Consider the following 22,183-nt stretch of genomic DNA (forward strand, 5'->3'; position numbering starts at 1 on the left):
TTTAAAATGGAAATGGATAAAACTTCTATAATATCCATCGAAATTTTTGAAATTTTACCAAAATTTCCATAGAAATTTCTGTAAAATATCCACATCAAATCCTTAATGATTTGATTAAAAAATCTGCAATTTCTATGGAAATTTCTGAAATTTTTATGAAATTTCGAAAATATCCATGGAATTTTTTAATTTTTAAAAAAATTCATAAATATTATTGATATTTAGTAAAAAAAAAAAATTATCAAATTAACTTCATTGATAATTTTTTTACCCTTTAATTACTTTTTAGACATTTAGTAATATAAGCAAAATTAGTCTATTGTTATTATAATATGAAATTCACGTTGAGGAATATGGAAGCTAAAGAAGAAAATCATTAAGATTTGGATCCAATAATAATATTTGCAACTATAATAGAAGATGATGATAAGAGGGCAACCAAATGTACAGTTGGATTAGAGATGTTCATTTAGATGATCGTGAAGGAAATCCTAATCCAAAGATTGTTCAACAAGTTGAAAAAGAGGGAATAAATGTTCAAAATGATTGCTGAAAAAGTAAATTCTAGTAGTGGTGATTCATTTCAAAGGTTTATTAGAGAGCAAACTAGAACTACTAGTGCTTCAACTCCATCAGGTGGTACACATTCACAATTTGAGACTTTTAATAGTCACTCTAGCTCTAGTGATGATAAAGAAAACTTCAATAAATTATCTGAATTAGAAGTTAGAAGAGGTAGTGGCCAAAGGGAATCACTACGTCAATAAGCTGGATTAAGCCCATTTACTAGTGAACAATATTACACACATGCAACACAAGATGAAGATCATGAGAGTAGAGATGCAAGTCAAGGACTCGATACTGTTGGAAAAGAATATATATGTAAAGAGAAATCTATAATGAAGATGTCACAATAAGAAGAAGATTCGATTTCTGTGAATTTTGTATCTATGAGGGTTGGAAGTCATTTTCATAACCCTTATTCAATGAATATTTATGGAATATCATCAAATAGCAACTCATGGGTACCATTTCAAATTCAACCATCAGAGAGTAGTAGTTATGCACATAGTCAACCAATAATACAAGATCCATATGGTTGACATATTAATAATTATATGAAAAATTTTCAGAAAAATACATCTTTTCATAACTACTTCTCACATTTCACATTTCAAAATCGAAATGAGTAGAAAACCGATGATTTTCAACTACCCAAAAATTTTATGTTATACTAAGATGACATTTATGAACTACAACATAATTGTAATAATTGTTTTATATATTTTAGTTAATAAATAATTTTATCATATATGTATATTTGATATATTTTTATCAATAATAATTTATCTACGGTCATTAATGCTTATTATAAATCAATTCATTAAGAAGAATATAACATCCATTCAATATTTTAGTAAGTTTTATAATCAATTTGATAAATAATAGATTAAATAAGCTAATTCTAAAGTTTTGATAAAAATTTTAGTTTTTTCAAATAAATTTTCATCATTTTTTATAATTTTTTATCGATTTTCGATATTCTTATGCAATTTTTTGTATTTTAAACTCTCAATATGAACATCAATATTAATTTTTTAAAACTTAATCCCAAGATAGAGGCTAAAGGCTTTATAACGCGGCTGCAGCAAAGCGATTGGAGAGCGAAGGTGGCGGAACAGAGGCACATGTACTTAGATCCAAGGAGCAATGGTCGTAATATATATATATATATATATTATTTATAGAGCTGGAAAGTTTTTGACCTGGCCCTTTGCAACCATACTTGGGTTTTGCTTAGAATAATTTTTGTTTTTACTTACTTTTTTTTTTTTCCTATCTTTCTTTCTTTCTTTCTTTCTTTCTTTTTTTTTTTTTTCATTTTTAGGAGTGTTTTATGTAACTTTTTATTGATTTTAGTTAAAAAGCTTTTTTTTTTTTTTTTTTAAGATCTGAAGTACTTTCTAATAAATTGTTCAAATATTTGCAAAAGTAACTTTTGAGTAAAAGATATGCCAAACGTGCTAAAATCCATTGCATGTAATTTTTTTATTCTATTTTCTAAATTAATAATTTATCATGTCAACATATTAAAAGAACTGTATATTGATGTGGTACTAGAAAGAATAAGAAAACCGACCAAGTCTTACAATTGATGTATGAGTGTCATGCTCTTTAAAAGTATAAATGAAAAGAAAATGAATATAAAAGTTCATAGGCAAAATAACATGATTGCTTTGAAAATTTTCAAAATGTGTTAATTTGACTTGTTCCATTGCTGATGCTTATATTGTTATATTTAGTATCTATATTATATATAAAAGTTTGACCGTTAATAATTTTTTATTTTTTTTACATGTTATCAATAGATTTAGTTTGTTTCCTTTCAAAAGTTATAAAAAAAGTGTAATAGTAATTTATTTATTTAGGTTTATTTATCTAGTATTTTTTGTAATTACTTCTTAAATATTAATCTAATTACCATTTCCGTAGATATTTTATTACTTTTAAAAATATGTCATTTTAACCAAGTGATAGATATGATAACAAATAATGAAAAAAATACTTTCTATATAAAAGATAAAATATTAATAAATTAAAAAAAATTACACAGATAAAGAAAACTACATCGTATAATTTACTAAACAAACTATCTTATATACAATATTGACATTAAATATGCACAAGTTAGTTAATCAGTAATTTAAAATTTTAAAATTTAAAATTTGAAAATGTTAACCTATATGAATTTTTCATTTCTGTAAGTTATGAAATTAATTATCCATATCGAATGCCTATCAATTTATTTTTAAAATTTTCGATATAAGGCTCTTTAAATTTTAATATTTAAAATTTAAAATTGAAAATTTAACTCATATAAGTTATTTATAGACATTATTTACTAATAATAAATAGTTTATTATGGGCAGTTTCAATATAAACCTATTCAAATTTTAAATTATACATATTATCACAATGAGTAATTAATATAGACAATTAAAAAAGATCATATTGAAATATTAGTTGTGATATTGAGATTTAAAGTGTAAAATTTGAAAATTTTCACCATAAACGAATATTATTAATCTCAAAGCTTGAAAAACGATATTTTTAACCAAGCAAAAATTAAGAATATTAATTATGTGCAAACATTCTCCAATTAATAAATTAAAAAAATTCAATTACTTTATAAATATTGATTAAATATCATTTATGTTTCATTAATATTACGATTGATAATTAAGCTGTATTTAATTTTATTTGGGTTTTTAAATATGGAAGAAAAAAATAAAGATAGCCAATTATTTAAGAAATATTGATCCAAAATACCCAAATTATGTTTTTTTTCTTTTCTAAATACCCAAATTATGATTTTTAAATAGTAATAATAAATTTGAGAATTGATTATAGAATTAAAAGAGTATGGATAAAGCTATTTTTAATTCTTGGAAGCTAATAAATGAATCTAAATAAGACAGATAATACTCTTTTAAAATAATAATTATTTTTTTGGAGCAAATGAGGCTAGAATAAGTTTAATTATTTAATTTTATTTTGAAAATAAATAATTTTTTTCCTTCAATGAATGAGGGCATAAATAAGGCTTCAGATTGAAAATGATGATAACTATACATGATCATTTTTTAAATTAATTCAGGAAATGAAGAAAATAATTTTTTATTTGGAATAATGGCTAGATTTTATGTATTGTAGAAACTTTGTATTTATTATTCAAAATAATATTTGTGTTCTTATTTAGTTTTGAAGATCTTCATCCATAAATAGATAATAGAGTCAAGACATCTTTAAATTCCCAATCAATCAGACATACAATTATTAAATAATATTTACTTTTTAATTTTAATTTTTATTATAGTGTTTTTTTATTTAACTTTCTAAAAGTTATAATTACTTTTTGGTCTCTTACTTAGTTGACTAAATTTATATTTAAAGTATTTTTTATTATAAGGTATTTAAAAATCTTTAATTTGTTTGTTCTCTATAAATTAGTATAATAATTTAATTTTTGTTAAATTTATTTTGCATAATTTCTATTATTTTATTATCATTTTTTTATTTTTCTAATTGAATTTAGAGTGGCACTTCTGCATCAATTGAAAAGACATCAAATTGTTTAATTCTTACAAAATTACTGAACAATGTCAATGAAAACGTATGTAATTATGAATACTATCTGCTTCATAGATTAAGGAAGTTACAAAGTTACATTAATAAACTGAATTTATTTCAGAAAATTAATTGCAATTGAAATTTGTTGGATTTGGTTCCAAGCGATTTTTCCAATTGGACATCTACAAAGAGAATGGGCCACTTCTCTTTTTTAAGGTTTTGGGCTTACGAATTTGATTCAAAAAAGGGAAATTTGGCCCAATACCCTTATAGGACCGAGCTTCATGAATTTTGCCCCCTCAATTCATTTCTTTTTTTATCTACCCCTTAATATCCCTTATGACCTTCAAACAAAAAACAATTACTTACATATCCTCTTATTTTTAAACAAAAATCAACTATTCCTTTTCTAAACGTCTTTACACTTTCATACAAATACAAAAATACAAAAAAAGCAAACAAACGGCTTTACACACGAACACACAAATACAAACAACCAAACCGAAGCTGTCGTGGAAAAGCCAAACATTAGGATCTCATCTCAGCACAGGGAATAAGGTAATTGGTTGAATCTTTTTCTTTATTTGTTGCCGTGGGACCGGTGTGGGTTGTTTTTGTGTGGATTTGGCTTTATGTTTATTTCTTTCGTTGCCGTGGAGTGGGTTTTTATTTATAATTTTTGTGTTTATATTTTTTGAAGATTTAGGATAGATTGATATTGGGCATTAGTAGGAAATGAAGAGAGGAAAAAAATGGGACCGGTTTGGCCTTGATCGGTGGCCGGAGGTGGAAGAAATAACCTGGTGAAGAATCGGGTCGGTACTGGTTTAGGCGGGTTTATTTTTTGAAGATTTAGGATAGATTGATATTGGGCATTAGTAGGAAATGAAGAGAGAAAAAAAATGGGACCGGTTTGGCCTTGATCGGTGGCCGGAGGTGGAAGAAATAACCGGGTCAAGAATCGGGTCGGTGCTGGTTTAGGCGGGTTCGGGTCGACCCGGACAAGGGTTGAGGATGGATTGAACGACATGTCGTCTGGGATTAACGACACCCAGACGACACATCATTTTTTAATTTTTTTTAAAAATTTTTTTATAAAAAATGTTTTTTTTTTTGGGTATAGATATATATATAGAATTGAAGATAAGAGAAAGAGAGAAAGAGAGAGAGAGAGAGAGAGAGAGAGAGAGAGAGAGAGAAATTAATTAGAGAAAAAATGAGAGAAATACTTTATGATTATTTTTTTTGGGTATTTTTGGGAAAGAATGAGAGAGAGAGAGAGAGAGAGAGAGAGAGAAATTAATAGTAATTCATGAAGGAATGTAATACCGTCAAGAATTTCCTATTAGATTTTTTTCCTTGTATTCATATACAAAATAATGAAATATATTATGAATTTTGTGTCACAAATATGTATGAAAACTAGGATGCCGTTTATTTGATCCAAAAAGCATAAAAGCATCCTGTCTAGATAAAGGTAATATGTTTTAACGGTTGTTGACTAAGACCAAAAGGACCTTTACAAGCAGCAACATCAACATACCCATCCTTTCCACAAATTCCAACACATGCTGAAACCCTTAAATTACCATAATATATATATATCAGAGAGAGAAAGAGAGAGAGAAAGAGAGAGAGAGAGAGGGAGGGGAGAGAGAGAGAGAGAAAGAGAGAGAGAGCAAAAAGAAGTGAGGTCGCCGACTACTAGAAGACTGCACTTTGTTCTACAAATAAATAGAAAAGAAAAAATGCTTATACATGTCAAAACTCTCCAATGGGGAATAAACTGTACAGTATCAAAGTGCTCTTCCTCTGCTGGCTGATGCTATTGCTATGGATATGTTAAAACTAAAACCTCTCAAGTGTGCATATAATCACAAGAAGCACCCTTCTTGCAATGACCACTCTCATGATACTTGCAAACTCTCTGTCCCTTAAACGGAGGCCTTGAAGAACCTCCCCCTCCCCCTCCCCCTCCATTACCAAACGATGACTGCCTGTTCCAAGGTTTATTAACCCCCACCATAACCAGAATCCCCACCGTGAGATCCACTATCCCTCTGATTTGAGTATCTATCTGCATTATGATTCCGTTCGCTTCCCCATTTCCCTTGGTTCCCTGTTGGTGCGCCCCAACCCGGATTTGGATTTCCTGGTGGTGGCCCTTGACCAGGAGAAAAGAGAAAAATACTTTATGATTAATTAGAAGTGAAGTTGAGAATTCCAGAGTTAGTACTTTCTAAAGGTATAGATATATATATATATATATATATAGAGAGAGAGAGAGAGAAAGAGAGAGAGAAGATGGATGCATAAAATTTTAGGTACATGGTTAGCTAGAAGCAAACACGCAAACACTTTATCCCCAAAAAAGAAAAAAATAAAAAATTAAAGAAGAAGAAGATAGAAAGATTTAGATGGCATGCACACTGCTATACATTAAATGTTCAGTAAATGTTATGGCATGCACAATATCCTTAGGAAGAGAGCATATGAAATTGAGGATTGCGGATATTTATACATGTATGTATACATAGTTGACAATGTTGTTAAAGGTAGATAAAAGTTTATTAATGTTGTCAATGTACATTTGTAGGTTGTACTTTATAATAGCACCAAAGAGGAACTTGCGACGTCAACCGAAGAAGGGAGTTAAGAAGGTGGAAAGTAAGAGACGCGGTGGTAGCACAGCAGCAGCACCCGACTCTAAGCGTCAACGTACTACTAGGCAGAAATCCAAATCTGAGACGGAAAGCACCAAACTTCGAGGGCACGTTCCACTTTCCTCTCCCCCATCTGATATGGTAAGTTTTATATTCATTTATGTTGTTTTGTGCGGTAAATGATAAGACATGTGACAGTATTTATTCATGAATGTGAAAACTGAAGAAAAACTTCACCCGATGGCCATCGGTAATTGCCGATAGGCCATCGGGCTTTTTTTTTAGTTCATTGTAGGTTGATTACCGATGGTTTCATCGGTAATTACCACTTGTGCAAAAATGTGAACCCATATGTCTTAAGATTTAGTTGGAAATTATTATTATCAAGTTAGGGTGGAAAAATAGGGTATGATTAAATCGTTGATGTCAGTTCCATTTATGTAATTCATATTGCAGCCCATCGATGCTCCAAAGGAACGGATGTTGCAGGATGCCGATATAGATAAAGGTAGGGCACATTCATTCGGGAATCCAATAGGGGCGAACAAAGTAATTACAAGTGTCCTCACAAGTGAGCATCTCGAAAAGTATAGATAAACATGTTTTGGACACTTACTTGACATGAAGAACCTCCGGTTCTCTGGTCAGTTAGTGCATCACCTGCTTTGCAGACAAGTTGTGTCCAACAATCCAGAAGTACTGGAGTTTAACTTCGGCGGATCTGCAGTGTGGTTTATGAAGTGGGAATTCGCACTCATTAGTGGGTTAAAGTTTTGTAGGTACCCTTCGATGTATTATATGCAAATTTCCAAAGGAAATGAGCTGCGCACGAGGTTGCTAGATGACAGGAGTGACTTGAAACCGCCCGAACTGGAATGACTATTCAAGGATACACTTTTTGTGGATGATTGGGATGCTGTTAGAATTGCGTTACTATATTTCTTAGTTCATGGTGTACTCGGAATGGATCCGAAGGTTCAAATAAAAAAAAATTCATTGATTTGGTTGCTGATCTCGACGTATTTAATTCCTACCCTTGGGGCATTCTAAGCTACAAGGAGACGATCAACTCATTCCACAATGCATTCCAGCAACGAGGACGAGGACGTGCAGTAAAGAATATATCACAGTATTATGACCTAAAAGGTTTTCCATTGGTGTTTCAGGTACGGTAATATATTTAATACATGTAGCGTTTACTTAAAATTTATATTTAATAACCTATAATTTGTATTTTGTAGGTGTGGGGGTTTGAAGCAATCCCTGATTTTGGTAACCAATTTGCCGACCGGTTGGAAACCCGTTGTCCGAGGATCCTTGGATGGCATACTCCAAGGCAACCGAACCATTTTGCTGTCCATAATTGGTTCTCCTCCAATAGCAATGTAAGGCAAATTTTGTTTAGACTACATGGTACGACTACATTCAAGTTACATTACCATAGTCAGTTTCCAAATTTACTTTTTTTTCCTTTCTTCATTGCATGTAGTATGTTGTGCACTGGACGTTAGATGCTACCGATGAGGAGAAGACTATGGATTACTGGCGAACAATAGCAGTTGACATACATGAAGTTCGCTACACGTCACCTCCAATTGTAGCACCAATAGTTGGTGCTAAAGATGTTGGCGCTAAAGATGTTAGCGCTAAAGATGCGTCCAAAGCTGAGGAGCATTCTAGTGGCCCTTCAGATGCTAATTTCAGGGTATGCAATTGTTACTTGCACGCAAATTTGTATTTCATATGTTGTACTAATATATGTTGACTTATGTTTTGGATATTGATATTGATTAGCTTGCTTGCTTGGAGGCAAAAGTTGATGAATTAAATAAAGAGATGGCAGCGTTAAGGAAGATGCTTAGTTCTGTTATTGACCAACAAAAGCATCAGGTATCATTTAGACAACTTAGTATACTTTACTTTAGTGCTTCAGCATTATTAAATTACATATTGTAATTCAGCAATTATTTGTTGTTAGAGTTTGGGAACTGCAAAAATAATCATTGTGTTTTGCAGGCTGAGCATCATATGCATAGCCATTCACCGTCATCTTCGGTTAGACCATCATCCCCTATGGCACCGTCTGTTGGAGAGCAAGCTGAAGAATTTGATGCACCTATAGACAGTTCCAATGGTAGGAAGGAGGATGATGATTGTACTACACCGTTTGAGCCTATCGTACCTGGAGGACCCTATGTGGAGGATTCCTGGGCTTTGGTGCCATATCGGCCTTTGCATTTCGGGTGGGATATCGGTGCTTCAGCTGACAGTCCACATCATGACCAATCAGTTAAGATTGAGGTGGAAGATCGGAAGCATAACGTTGGTGATACAAGCCGATTCGGTCTAGTTTACCACCAGTCACATCACGTCATCTCTCCTTACACCGACCCGTGTAAAAAGAAGGTCAAATTTAATCTTACTCGACCTATTGATGCATCAAAGGAGAGGGCGTTCGATGAGTGGTATAGGGTGGCACCAAAGGAAGCAACCGTGTGTACATCTTATACGACGGTGGGAAAGGAATTTTTTGCTGAGCTACTAACCGATGAAGGATGGTTGAATTCCGATGTAAGTTATATGTTTTATGTTCATGTAAAATCATTGTGGTCCTATGTTTGGAATGATGTTTTATTTATCACCTCGCACTTGTTACTTATTTCCTTTAATGTGGTTTTGCAGCATATTGACACTATTTTGTATTTCATACGAAAAAGGCGGTTTGATAATGAGAAGATGTTCACCAACACCTGTGCCATATTAGACGTGTTATTTTGGGTAAGATGATGGGATGTTACTGCGTTGCTTAATGTTATATTGATGATATTTTATATTGTATATATTTCATTATTTGGCAGTCATCCATCAAAGGGCGTTATCCCATATGGAGGGCATCTCGTAGCACATATTCATGTGATGTGACCGTTTGTAACTATGTGCGTGGGAGGTCACCCAAACCTAGCGTGTCGTGGCGGATATGTGATTATGTAAGTCCATACATATATTGAAAAAAATTCTCACTAAGTTTCCCATTTTGTGGATAATGAGGTTATGTTCTAATTTGCAGGTGTACATCCCTGTCAACAATGGAGGCGCACATTGGTTGGCAGCATGTGTGGACTTGAAGGCCCGGCATATTGATTTATACGATCCAAATATGGGAAATAAATATGTCCAGAATAGAGAGTTGAAGAATGCGGAATGCCTTACGTATATGCTGCCTTACCTATTGAGGGATGGGGGATATTACGGGAAGAATCCGGACGTGTCTCCCACTTTAGATCCATTCATGATGACCATGATCAAAGATGCACCCCGCCAAGATAATGGGTATGAATGTGTTGTCATTTCAAACAACTTGTATTGCTGCTATTTTTTATTGTGGTTATGTGTGAAAATACACGTAGTTGGTTTTCATTAATGCTATTCTGCAGGGGTGATTGTGGCGTCTATGCTCTGAAATTTATTGAATACATGAGTAGTGAGGAGAACCCTTCATTTGGTCCGCAAGACATTATGTTTTTTAGAAAAAAATATGCTGTTGATTTGTACTTTAATAAACTTTCAATGTAGATTGTATGTTTAATGTTATGACGGCCTATACTAATGTTATACTAATGTTATCTTAATATGCTGAACCTATCTTTACTAATGACAACCGTTGAAAAAAAAAAGAAAAAAGATAAAAGATAAAAAAAACCCTCGGTTGTGGTAAAAATTAAAGGAAAGATGATTATCGATGGTGCATCGATAATTCTCGATTCACCATCGGTAATTACAGAAACACTTTTTCGTAACCAACAAATAAACCCTGGAAAAATTACTGACGGTTTCATCGGTAATTTCCGAATGTGTACAGTCCATCAAGTTTTACCATGCAAATGTGTGTTGAATGAAAAAACATGCAAAACAGGGATTCTATAATTGTACTAAGGAGAGAAAATCCCAAAATTTAATAAAAGTGTATCAAAGTTTGCAAAAAATAAGCTAATTGTTCACCCTTGGTAATTCCCGACGAAATCGTCGGGAAAATACAAATGCCCTCTGGAAAAATTACCGACAGTTTCGTCGGTAATTCCCGAGGGTGTACAGTATGTACTATTTTGCCAATTTTTTTTACCCCACAAGGCCCTTAAGGTGTGTTGAATGAAAAAACATGCAAAACATGGATTCTATAATTGTACTAGGGAGAGAAAATCCCAAAATTTAATAAAAGTGTATCAAAGTTTGCAAAAAATAAGCTAACTGTTCACCCTCGGTAATTCCCGACGAAATCGTCGGGAAACTACAAATGCCCTCTGGAAAAATTACCAACAGTTTCGTCGGTAATTCCCGAGGGTGTACAGTACGTATTATTTTGCCAATTTTTTGTACTAAGGAGAGTAAATCCCAAAATTTCATAAAAGCATATCAAATTTTGCAAAAAAATGACAACTGTTCACCCTCGGTAATTCCCGAGAAAATCGTCGGTAATCCCAAAAAAACCCTCTGGAAAATTACCGATTGTTTCGTCGGTAATTACCGATGGTGTACAGTACATCAAATATTCCAGAGGTTATTACGGACGAAATATCATGCACTGTAGACCCTCGGGAATTACCGATGAAATCGTCGGTAATTTTTCCAGCGGGCATTTGTAGTTTCCCAACGCTTTCGTCGGGAATTACCGAAGGTGAACAGTTAGCTTATTTTTTGCAAACTTTGATACACTTTTATTAAATTTTGGGATTTTCTCTCCTTATTACAATTATAGAATCCATGTTTTGCATGTTTTTTCATTTAACACACCTTAGGGGCCTTGCGGGGTAAAAAAATGGGCAAAATAGTACGTACTGTACACCCTCGGGAATTACCGACGAAACTGTCGGTAATATTTCCAGAGGGCATTTGTAGTTTCCCGACGATTTCGTCGGGAATTACCAAGGGTGAACAGTTAGCATATTTTTTGCAAACTTTGATACACTTTTATTAAATTTTGGGATTTTCTCTCCTTAGTACAATTATAGAATCCATGTTTTGCATTTTTTTTCATTCAACACATCTTAGGGTCTTGCGGGGTAAAAAAAATGGGCAAAATAGTACGTACTGTACACCCTCGGGAATTACCGACGAAACTGTCGGTAATTTTTCCAGAGGGCATTTGTAGTTTCCCGACGATGTCGTCGGGAATTACCGAGGGTGAACAGTTAGCATATTTTTTGCAAACTTTGATACACTTTTATTAAATTTTGAGATTTTCTCTCCTTAGTACAATTATAGAATCCATGTTTTGCATTTTTTTTCATTCAACACACCTTAGGGGCCTTGCGGGGTAAAAAAAATGGGCAAAATAGTACGTACTGTACACCCTCAGGAATTATCGACGAAACTATCGGTAATTTTTCCAGAGGGCATTTGTAGTTTCCCGACGATTTCGTCGGGAATTACCGAGGGTGAACAATTAGCATAGTTTTTGCAAACTTTGATATAGAATCCATGTTTTGCATGTTTTTTCATTCAACACACCTTAGGGGCCTTGCGGGGTTAAAAAAATGGGCAAAATAGTACGTACTGTACACCCTCGGGAATTACCGACGAAACTGTCGGTAATTATTATAGATGGAATTCAATGGTTACAGAGGATTTCCTCGGGAATTACCGAGGGTGAACAGTCATCAATGTTTTTGCAAAATTTGATATACTTTTATGAAATTTTGGGATTTTCTCTCTGTAGTACAATTATAGAATCCCTGTTTTGCATGTTTTTGCATTCAACACACCTTAGGGGCCTTGTGGGGTCCAAAAAATTGGTAAAATAATATGTACTGTACACTCTCGGGAATTACCGACGAAACTGTCGGTAATTATTATAGATGGAATTCAGTGGTTACCGAGGATTTCCTCGGGAATTACCGAGGGTGAACAGTCATCAATTTTTTTGTAAAATTTGATATACTTTTATGAAATTTTGGGATTTTCTCTCTGTAGTACAATTATAGAATCCCTGTTTTGCATGTTTTTGCATTCAACACACCTTAGGGGCTTTGTGGGGTCCAAAAAATTGGTAAAATAATATGTACTGTACACCCTCGGGAATTACCGACGAAACGGTCGATAATTATTCCAGAGGGAATTTAGGGGTTACTGACGATTTCCTCGGGAATTACCGAGGGTAAACGGTCATCAATGTTTTTGCAAAATTTGATACACTTTTATTAAATTTTTGGATTTTCTTTCCGTAGTACAATAATAGAATCCCTGTTTTGCATGTTTTTGCATTCAACACACCTTAGGGGCCTTATGGGGTCCAAAAAATTGGTAAAATATAATGAACTGTACAACCTCGGGAATTACCGACGAAACTGTCGGTAAATTTTCCAGAGGGAATACATTGCATTTTACACTACCAGTGAATTCTACTCTTGTATCCCAAGGCTGACTTTTGAAAGATTTTCCAATTACACTGTGTCTCTCATTTATGGTCCCATCATCATAGCAATACTCGGGAAAGTAGCCCAGAAAATCGTTGATTCCTAGTTGAAATAAACGGTGTGCAAGTTCCAATCAAAAGTATGCAATGTGAACGGTACCATATATTTGTTGAAACCTTTAGAAAGAGTTATTACACACATACCTTGCAATAATCCATGAATGCAGAAAAAAAGACATTAGACTTGTACTGCCTTGAAGTAAATTTGGTCCATAACACAATTGGTGAGAAAAATTTTAAGACCCACTTCGCTTGTAATCTTTCCTCCCCAGAGTAAAAGCTGCATGAAATCTGTGATTAGTCAAACATGCCATAAATTTCATAAAGGGCTGAAACAAACATAAAGAAATTACAAGATGAGGGTTAATATTCAATGTGTCAATATTTAAGCCATTGAAGTAATTTCCTCGCATTTTTAACTCCAGGAGTCATTAAACCTTTATAGAATTTTTCATTGCAATCTCTTTGACTCAATATCATTGTGCAAAGGGCTAAGATACCAGCAAATTATCAATCATAGAGATTCCTGTTTGAGTAAACATTAATTACACGATACAACATTGGTCAAGCTCACAACGATTATATAATTAGTTTCCACTGCATTCTGGAAAGTCTTACAGATTCTGCAGAATATCCACCTAAGGAAGCATATTTCTCACTTAAGGTGAAAGAGTATACCATTCAACAAAAATGGTTTCAGAAAATGATTTAAAAATAAATGAGCAGCAAAAAGGGTTCCAAAATTTAGAGAAAGAAGAAAGCTTACAGCAAAAATTATGAATAGACTAAAAGGACCAGACAGCACAGACAATAAGACCGTATAGAACAGGAATAGTAAAATGCTATACACAAACAACATACCATCATCTATGTCATACTGGTACATCTATGTCATACTGGTGTATATATATATATATATTGCCATTTCTTGTTTCTTCAAACTTTTTTGACAATCTCATATGGTCTTGATTATGATTTAAATGCTAACATTAACAAAATGAATCTAAAATCTGACTTTCATCAAAACCTATTTCCCCAAATGAAAAAAAAAAAAAACAATAATGCCATTAAATTCAAAAGGCACTCACTCATCAAACAGCAACATTTTCAGATTCACAAAACCCTAACGTCCAAAAAAAATCACAAAAATTTCAACTCACATACAGCTACATATAGACACACTCAATCATACGGAAGGGGAAATTGGCATGAAAAAGAGATGTGGAAGACAGTGAGAGCTATGAATTACTGGAGCTTAAATGATACAGAGAGAGAGAGACTTCACTGATCACTGAGGTGTATGAGAAACAACCCTGAAGTTAAATCCAATCCCAGAAATCAGAGCTGCTGACCGCATCCTCTTCTTGTTGTTTTCGTCTTATTGACGCATTGAAACTGAATCAACAACGAACTAAATGGGGTTTCTTAGGGAAAGCAAAACAGGTCAAAAAATTCATCTCCAAGCGATGGAGGAGACGATCTGAATAAATTGAAAAGGAAAGGCATGGTAGATTTTTTTTTTTTCCCCGAAAGGTTATATACCTAAGGGAATCAAAAGTGTTTAAATTCAAATTATTTTATCGTTAGCATTTCAAATTCAAATTTTTTTACCGTTAGAAATTTTCTCCTCTTCAAAATAAAATGTGACCCTTTTTATTTTATTTTTTTGTCTGTTACGACCGTTGACAGAAATAGAATTGGATTTCGTTAGACACCAAGCAAACTTTTGTTTATTTTTCTGGCAATAAATATTATCCTCTAAAACAAACTTAATTTGCATTTTTGCAGGGTTATATATTGAGTTAAGCTTGACCTTCTGTTTAACATAAACTTATTCTGTAAATATATGTTACAAACCAGAAAAAAAAAAAATATATATATATATATATATACATATAGAATTTGAAAATAAAAATAGAGAAACTTTCCACATACCATTTTCAGATTCTTCAATCTTTGGTTTTGTTGTGTTTAACACAGCCAAGTCAGCGTCTAAGGAGGTCTTCGTCTCCATCGAAACTGAATCAAGCTTCAAGAAGGTCAACATCTGTGTTAAAACAGACAAAATATTCAACTGAATATTCAAAAGGCGATGGAGATGAGTAACTAATGGAGGAGGATTTGATTAAATTCAAAAAGAGAAAAGCGAATTACTCGTTTTTTTCCAGTAGAAGAAGCTACAGAGAATAACTACAGTGCTCTCTGCATATAAGAGTTTCGGGTTTAAATTTGAATTTTTGACCCCTTTTCTAGCCATTGGGATGGTCTACTCTTCATTTGACAACTAATTGTGCCTTGTTTGGGCCGGACTTGGGCTGGAAATATCTCAACAAGTAGTGGTGCTGTCATTCAGAAAAATAATAATAATAATACTAATAAAATCACATATGTATTCCACAAGACTACTAAAAACTCAGTTTAGACTGCATTAAAAGGTGTTTAAATTAACATCATACAAATAAAAATAAAAAAATGAAAGAATGTTTTATACTAGTATCAAAAACTGCATTTAATAGATAATTCTTATAGTTTATATATTAATAAATTCATAAAAATTATCAACGGATTCATTTTTTAATGATTATTTTTTATATTTTATATTTCAAAATAAAAATAAAAAAGAGATAAACAATTTTTAACCATTTAAAAATTTTATGAGTTGAGATAATATTTATAAAATATAATGTAATGTAATAATTGTTTTATTTTAATTAATAAATCATTTTTATTAAATATATTTATATATATATATAGAACGTGTTTATGGTGCGATCCGTCCGCATATGGATCCACATAAAAAATGATATTTTTAAAAATAAGTGTCGTCTTTACTGTGTCTGTATAATAGCAAAGACGATGTTTTTTCTTAAAAGCATCGTCTTTGCTGCGAGTCAGCATGCAAATGAACCGCACCATGACATTGTCCTATATATATATATATATATATATATTGCATATTTTTATTAATAATATTTTATTTATAATTATTACCGCTTTCTAAGGTTTAAAATTTTAGTATCAATGGAAATACTAAAGATTCAAAATATGAAAATATCGAAAAGTATTGAATATCGATAAAAATTCACAAAAAATAATGGAAATTTATTTTAAAAAATGAATTTTTTTTTTGAAACTTTAGAATTAGATAGTTTAATAAATCATTTATCAAATTGATTATAAAAGTTGAAAAAATATTGAATAGATATTATATTTTCTTAATTAATTTAATATATAGTAAGCGGTAATGATTATAAATAAATTATTATTAATAAAAATATACAAAAAATCTATATTTGATAAAAATTGTTTATTAATTAAGATAAAAAAATTATTACAATTACACTATATTTCATAAATATCGTCTCAATACTTCTAAAATTCTTAGATGGTTGAAAATTATTAATTTCTTTCTCGTTTTCATTTTGAGATATGAAATATAAAAAGTAATTATTTAAAGATCTATTTTCTTGACAATTTTTATGAAATTATTAATATATCAACTGCAAGAATCTTATATTAAATATAGTTATCTATGATGTTTAATATAATATATTCTATCATCTTTTAATTTTTATTTGCTTAATGTTATTAATTTAAATACTATAAATACTAATTCGACATAATATTGTATTTCCATATTATTATTTTCCATTCTTATATAATCAACTATTAACTTGTAATTATTGGATTCTAATGAATCCATTTTATACAAAATATATAGCAAATATATATATATATATATATATATATATTATCAATAATTAGAACCTGTTAAAGTTATTCAATTTAATTCATTCCACTTTATTTATATTATTAAATATTTGAAAGATAATTCAAAGGTAAAAAAACAAAATATATCACTAAAGTTAGTTTGATAAATTAATTTACTAAATTTATATGGAAATTTTTAAAATTTCGATGGATATTTTAAACTTTTTAACTAAATTATTAAAGATTTGATGTAGATATTTTAATGGAAATTTTGGTAAAATTTTGAAAATTTAAATAGATATTATAAAAATTATATCTATTTTCATTTGAAATCTAATTTTTTTTCAACCCCTTAAAACAATAGAAATTTTTTGAAAATTTCATATATTTACAACTTTGCCATTTATCATAAATTAAATTAATTAATAGAAATATAATATTTATTCAATATTTTTGCAATTTTTATAATTTATTTGGTAATTCATTGATTAAATAAACTAATTTTAAAGTTTCAACAATAAATTTTTATCTATTTTTTAAATTTTTATCAATATTCAATATTTTCATATTTTGAACTTTTAAAATTTCTATTAATTTTGAAATTTTAAACCTTACTTTTAATGAAACAAATATAATTTTATAATAAAGAGGAGAGTAAGACTTCAATGTGGTCCACGTGAAGAGAATTGTGAGTTTAATTTGCATTTTTACAAAGGGGGCTTTTCTTTATTTTGGACCATTTGGTTGGAACTTGGATGGTCCCTTTTTTTTTTTTTTTTAATGAATAAGAATTTTCATTAATCTGTATCACAAAAACTAGATGATTATATGCTTCCTATCATAAATAGCTTTACAAAAGCTAATAAGGAAAATTAGAACAGGAAATATTATTCTTTAAACATCATTTACTATGTCTCTGTTTGGTAGAGTTTTTTTTTTGGTTTAAAAGCTCTATTTGAGGGCCAAAAGTTCTTTTATAAAAAAATAAAAATATTTGGCAAAAATCAATAAGTACTTATTGACCAAAAAAATAAGCTTTTTTAAGCTGTTTTAGAGAAGTCCAAATTTTGAACTTCTCTAAAAAAATTCTTTTTTTTTTTTACTTTATATAAAAATTTAATTAGCATTTAATATGCTGAATGAGCATTTAATATAACTTTTTTATTTACAACCAAACACTTATTAGCTTTTTAATAAAAAATCTTTTTCAAAAATATCTATTATACAAAACTCTATAGATTAAAACTCTATTTTCATCAGCTTTACCAAACGGACACAAAACTTATGAGCTACAAGATTAGCAGCTCTAGGCATCCAACAGAATTTACAAATCTCAAATAATATATATATATATATATATATATTTCCTAAAAGTTCTATATAAAGTCTTCACAATGGATTGTACAACAATTCTATTCCATCCCTTATTTCTTGCTATTTCTAGAGCCTCAAACATTGCAAAAGATTCAGCAACCACCGAATTCCTTAAATTAATTTTAAAAATCCACAATCCAACAATTTCCCTAACCCCATCAGGAGCCACCACACTCGCCACATTTCCATTGTTAGAGGGAAATGCATCCGCATCAAGTTTTACGATTCTACCTTCAGGAGGAACTCATATCTGATTTTGAGAAGCAGCAGAACTTTGGCCATCATGTTTTGGACTTTTCCTAATTCTTTTAAATTCCCAAAAACATTTTGTAATTCCTCGTTTACGTTCACACTCTAATTCAAGTGAAGAACTTTATTGTGAATTTACCAAACTTTATCAATCAAGATTGCATTATCAATCAAGATTGCATATATATATATATATATATATATATATAATATTATTATTATTATTTTTTTTGGTCTTTAGATTTATTATTGTGATTTTCTCTTTCAAATAAACCAGTTTCATTTGATCACTTATGTGCAATTTATTTGTGCTTAATTTGGAATTACTGTTGATCATCAAAGAATCATTAAAAGTTTTACTAAAGAAATAATTAATTTTTTTGTTAATTTGATTAAGTATTTGTTAAATTATTATTTCAAAATTCTTAAAATTTACAAAATTAGAATTTAAATGTTTAGTAAAAAAAATCTATTTAATTGTTTTAATTGTATATAATGATTAAAATATATATAAATGATTATTTTAATCTATATATATATTATTATTTTTATATAAATGGGTAAAAAAAATTATTACTAATTAAAAAATATAATAGTGATTTTAATTACTCTAGGAAAATTATTAAATTTTAACTTTTCAAAAGAATAAATTATTAAATAATCTAAAAAGGTTTGACAAGTATTACATCTATTGAGAAATTAATTTCTAAGCCAAAATTGCGGGTTAAAAGCCACCCCAAACATATACTTTTTCATAACATATCATTTTGTCTGTCACAAGCCCCAGAGAAAGCAAAAAATGGTTTTTTTCTTTTTTCTTTTTTTTTCCTCCATGAAAAAAAAACTCTGATTTATTTTCAAGCAATATTATATTTATCAGATATTTTTGCCAAAATTTTGATAATCAATTATGTTGTAGTTTTTTAATAATGTTAAATTGATATTATCATATATATATATATATAATATAGAAAGGTAAACTATTTAAAAGAATATCAAAATTTTAACTAAAAAAATTTTTGATCACTTTAAATTTATTAAAATTTTGATATGTATTCTTTATCTTGGTATGGTGGTGATAAATATTTTATCCTAAAACAAAAAACTACTAACAGCATACGGCAACAAATTATTTACCTTTTGAAAGGGTTTAACCAAGAATATTTCTTTGCATTCTTATTAGAATATTTTTAATAAGATTATAACATTCATACAATTTTAGTCAATGAAATGTTCCATAAACTATTTATAGAGTAATAAATTTCCTTATTAGGAATAATTAAATAAAAAAGTGCATAAAAGTTTCACTCATTTTACAGCATGTATTTTTGGCTTTTATTTTCTTTCCCTCCAGTCCACGGCCAAGAGGTGCATAGACTGATGGAGCATGTTCTTCACTCCTCACCATACCCATGCACTCAAACTCATCCAAACTCTCTCTCTCAGACTCCCAAAACCACTTTCTACTGCCACCACGAAGTTCTGTATACAAGGCCATGCTTCAGCTACTCTTCCTGACCTGAAGCCTCTCAACTCCAAGATCACTAGCTACATGGAAAATGGGCTTGTCGATCAAGCCCAGAAACTGTTCGACGAAATGCCTCGGCGAAGCACCGTCACTTGGAATGCTATGATCAGGGGATATTTTCTTAATGGGGATATCGAAAACGCAATAAATTTGTTTGAACGAATGCCCGAGCGTGATGTGTTCTCGTATAACACAACTATTTCCGGGTTGATGCAATTCGGAGATGTTGATGGTGCTGAAGGAGTCTTTAAAGGGATGATATTTAGAGATGTTGTTACGTGGAATTCGATGGTTGCGGGGTATATTCGTAATGGGATGATTGATGAGGCGGTATGGGTATTTGATGGGATGCCATTGAAGGATGTGGTTTCTTGGAACTTGGTGGTTGGTGGACTTGTGAACTGTGGAGAATTTGATTTGGCTGAAGAGTATTTCAAAAGAATGACTACTTGGGATGTTGCTTCTTGGACTATAATGGTTTCAGGGCTCACGAGAGCAGGAAGGATTTTTCAAGCTCGTGAGTTTTGAAGCCATGCCTATGGGAGATATCCAAGCTTGGAATGCCATGTTGGTTGGCTATATAGAACATGGACACATCGAAATTGCAGAAGTTTTATTTCATAAGATGCCCAAACGGAATTTTGATTCGTGGATAGTGTTGGTTAATGGGTTGGTAAAAAGTAAAAGAGTTAACAATGCCATGAAGCTTTTCATTGAAATGCCACAGAAATGCCAAACAACATGGAACTCAATACTTGTGGAGTTGACGAGAAATGGGCTCATCAGGGAATCTCATGCATTCCTGGAGAAATTCCCTTGCGCAGATGTTGTGTCATGGACAAATATTCTTGTTGGATATTTCGAAATCGGAGAGGTTGGCAGTGTGATTAAACTCTTTGAGTTGATGTCAGTTCGAGATGCAACTGCATATAATGTAACAATATTTGGATTAGGTGAAAGTGATCATGGTGAAGAAGGTGTAAAAGTTTTTATTAGAATGAAAGAATCAGGCCCATCCCCAGATGAGGCTACTTTTACTAGTATTTTGACTATCTGTTCAGACTTGCCAACCCTACACCTTGGTAGACAAACTCATGCACAGGTTGTAAAAGCAGGATTCAATAATTTTCTTGCAGTTTCTAATGCCATGGTTACCATGTATGCAAGATGTGGAAACATGGATTCTGCTTTATTAGAATTCTCTTCGATGCAAACCCATGATATCATATCTTGGAATTCTATAATCTGCGGATTTGCTCACCATGGGAATGCAGAAAAAGCTTTGGAGATGTTTGAACAAATGAGATCAAAAGATGTCATACCCAATCATATTACCTTCATCGGTGTTCTATCTGCTTGTAGCCATGCTGGAATGGTGGACCAGGGCAGGTATTTCTTTGACATCATGAGATACGAGTACTTTCTTCAGCCAACGAGTGAACATTATACTTGTTTAGTTGATTTGCTGGGGAGATTTGGCCTTATAGACGAGGCAATCAATATTTTAGATCAAATAAGAGCAGATGGAATTGAAGTCCCTGCAAGTGTTTGGGGGGCATTACTCGGGGCCTGTAGAATCCACAAGAATATTGAAATTGGCAAGATTGCTGGGGAAAGGATTTTGGATGTAGAGCCTGATAATTCCGGTGTGTATTTAATTTTGGCAGAAATGTATCTGAGTTGTGGAAGAAGGAAAGATGCAGAAAGAATTTGGACCAGAATGAAAGAAACAGGAGTCAAAAAGCAGCCAGGGTGCAGTTGGGTTGAGCTAAACAACAGTGGCCATGTATTTCTTTCAGGAGATAGTTCGCATCCCGAGTTTGAAAGGATCAGTTCTCTCCTAGAGTTGATGCATATGGAGATAGAGACTAAAATTTCAAAATCAAAACTTACTTCTTCTCAGCAACTACAAACTTCACTGGTATGTCATGTTTGAGATTTTATTGTTATCTTCTGAAATGGAGAGTCGCTTAAATATAAAATCCACCTTTCTTAGCACTTGAAACAATGGAGATATAAAAACTAAATACTCAGCGATGAAAATTTCCTAAGTAGAAA

The 22,183-nt window shown here is 31.4% G+C and overlaps 1 protein-coding gene and 1 long non-coding RNA gene across 2 annotated transcripts; both read left to right on the plus strand.

Annotated features, from left to right (window-relative positions):
- The first annotated feature begins 7,601 nt into the window (after positions 1 to 7,601).
- LOC132803050 (uncharacterized) lies at positions 7,602 to 8,412 on the plus strand. Its single transcript, XR_009638151.1, has 3 exons — positions 7,602 to 7,960; positions 8,036 to 8,179; positions 8,284 to 8,412. It is a non-coding gene; the product is annotated as an uncharacterized LOC132803050 (long non-coding RNA).
- Positions 8,413 to 19,821: 11,409 nt separating this feature from the next.
- Positions 19,822 to 22,131, plus strand: LOC107435969 (pentatricopeptide repeat-containing protein At4g02750). The gene is given in 2 exon segments (XM_048477109.2): positions 19,822 to 20,646; positions 20,648 to 22,131. Coding segments are annotated over 2 exon segments (2,076 nt in total). The 5' UTR covers positions 19,822 to 19,984; the 3' UTR covers positions 22,062 to 22,131.
- The last annotated feature ends 52 nt before the right edge of the window (positions 22,132 to 22,183 follow it).

Source organism: Ziziphus jujuba, chromosome 3, assembly GCF_031755915.1.
Source record: "Ziziphus jujuba cultivar Dongzao chromosome 3, ASM3175591v1".
In the NCBI taxonomy this organism is placed as follows: Eukaryota; Viridiplantae; Streptophyta; class Magnoliopsida; order Rosales; family Rhamnaceae; genus Ziziphus; species Ziziphus jujuba.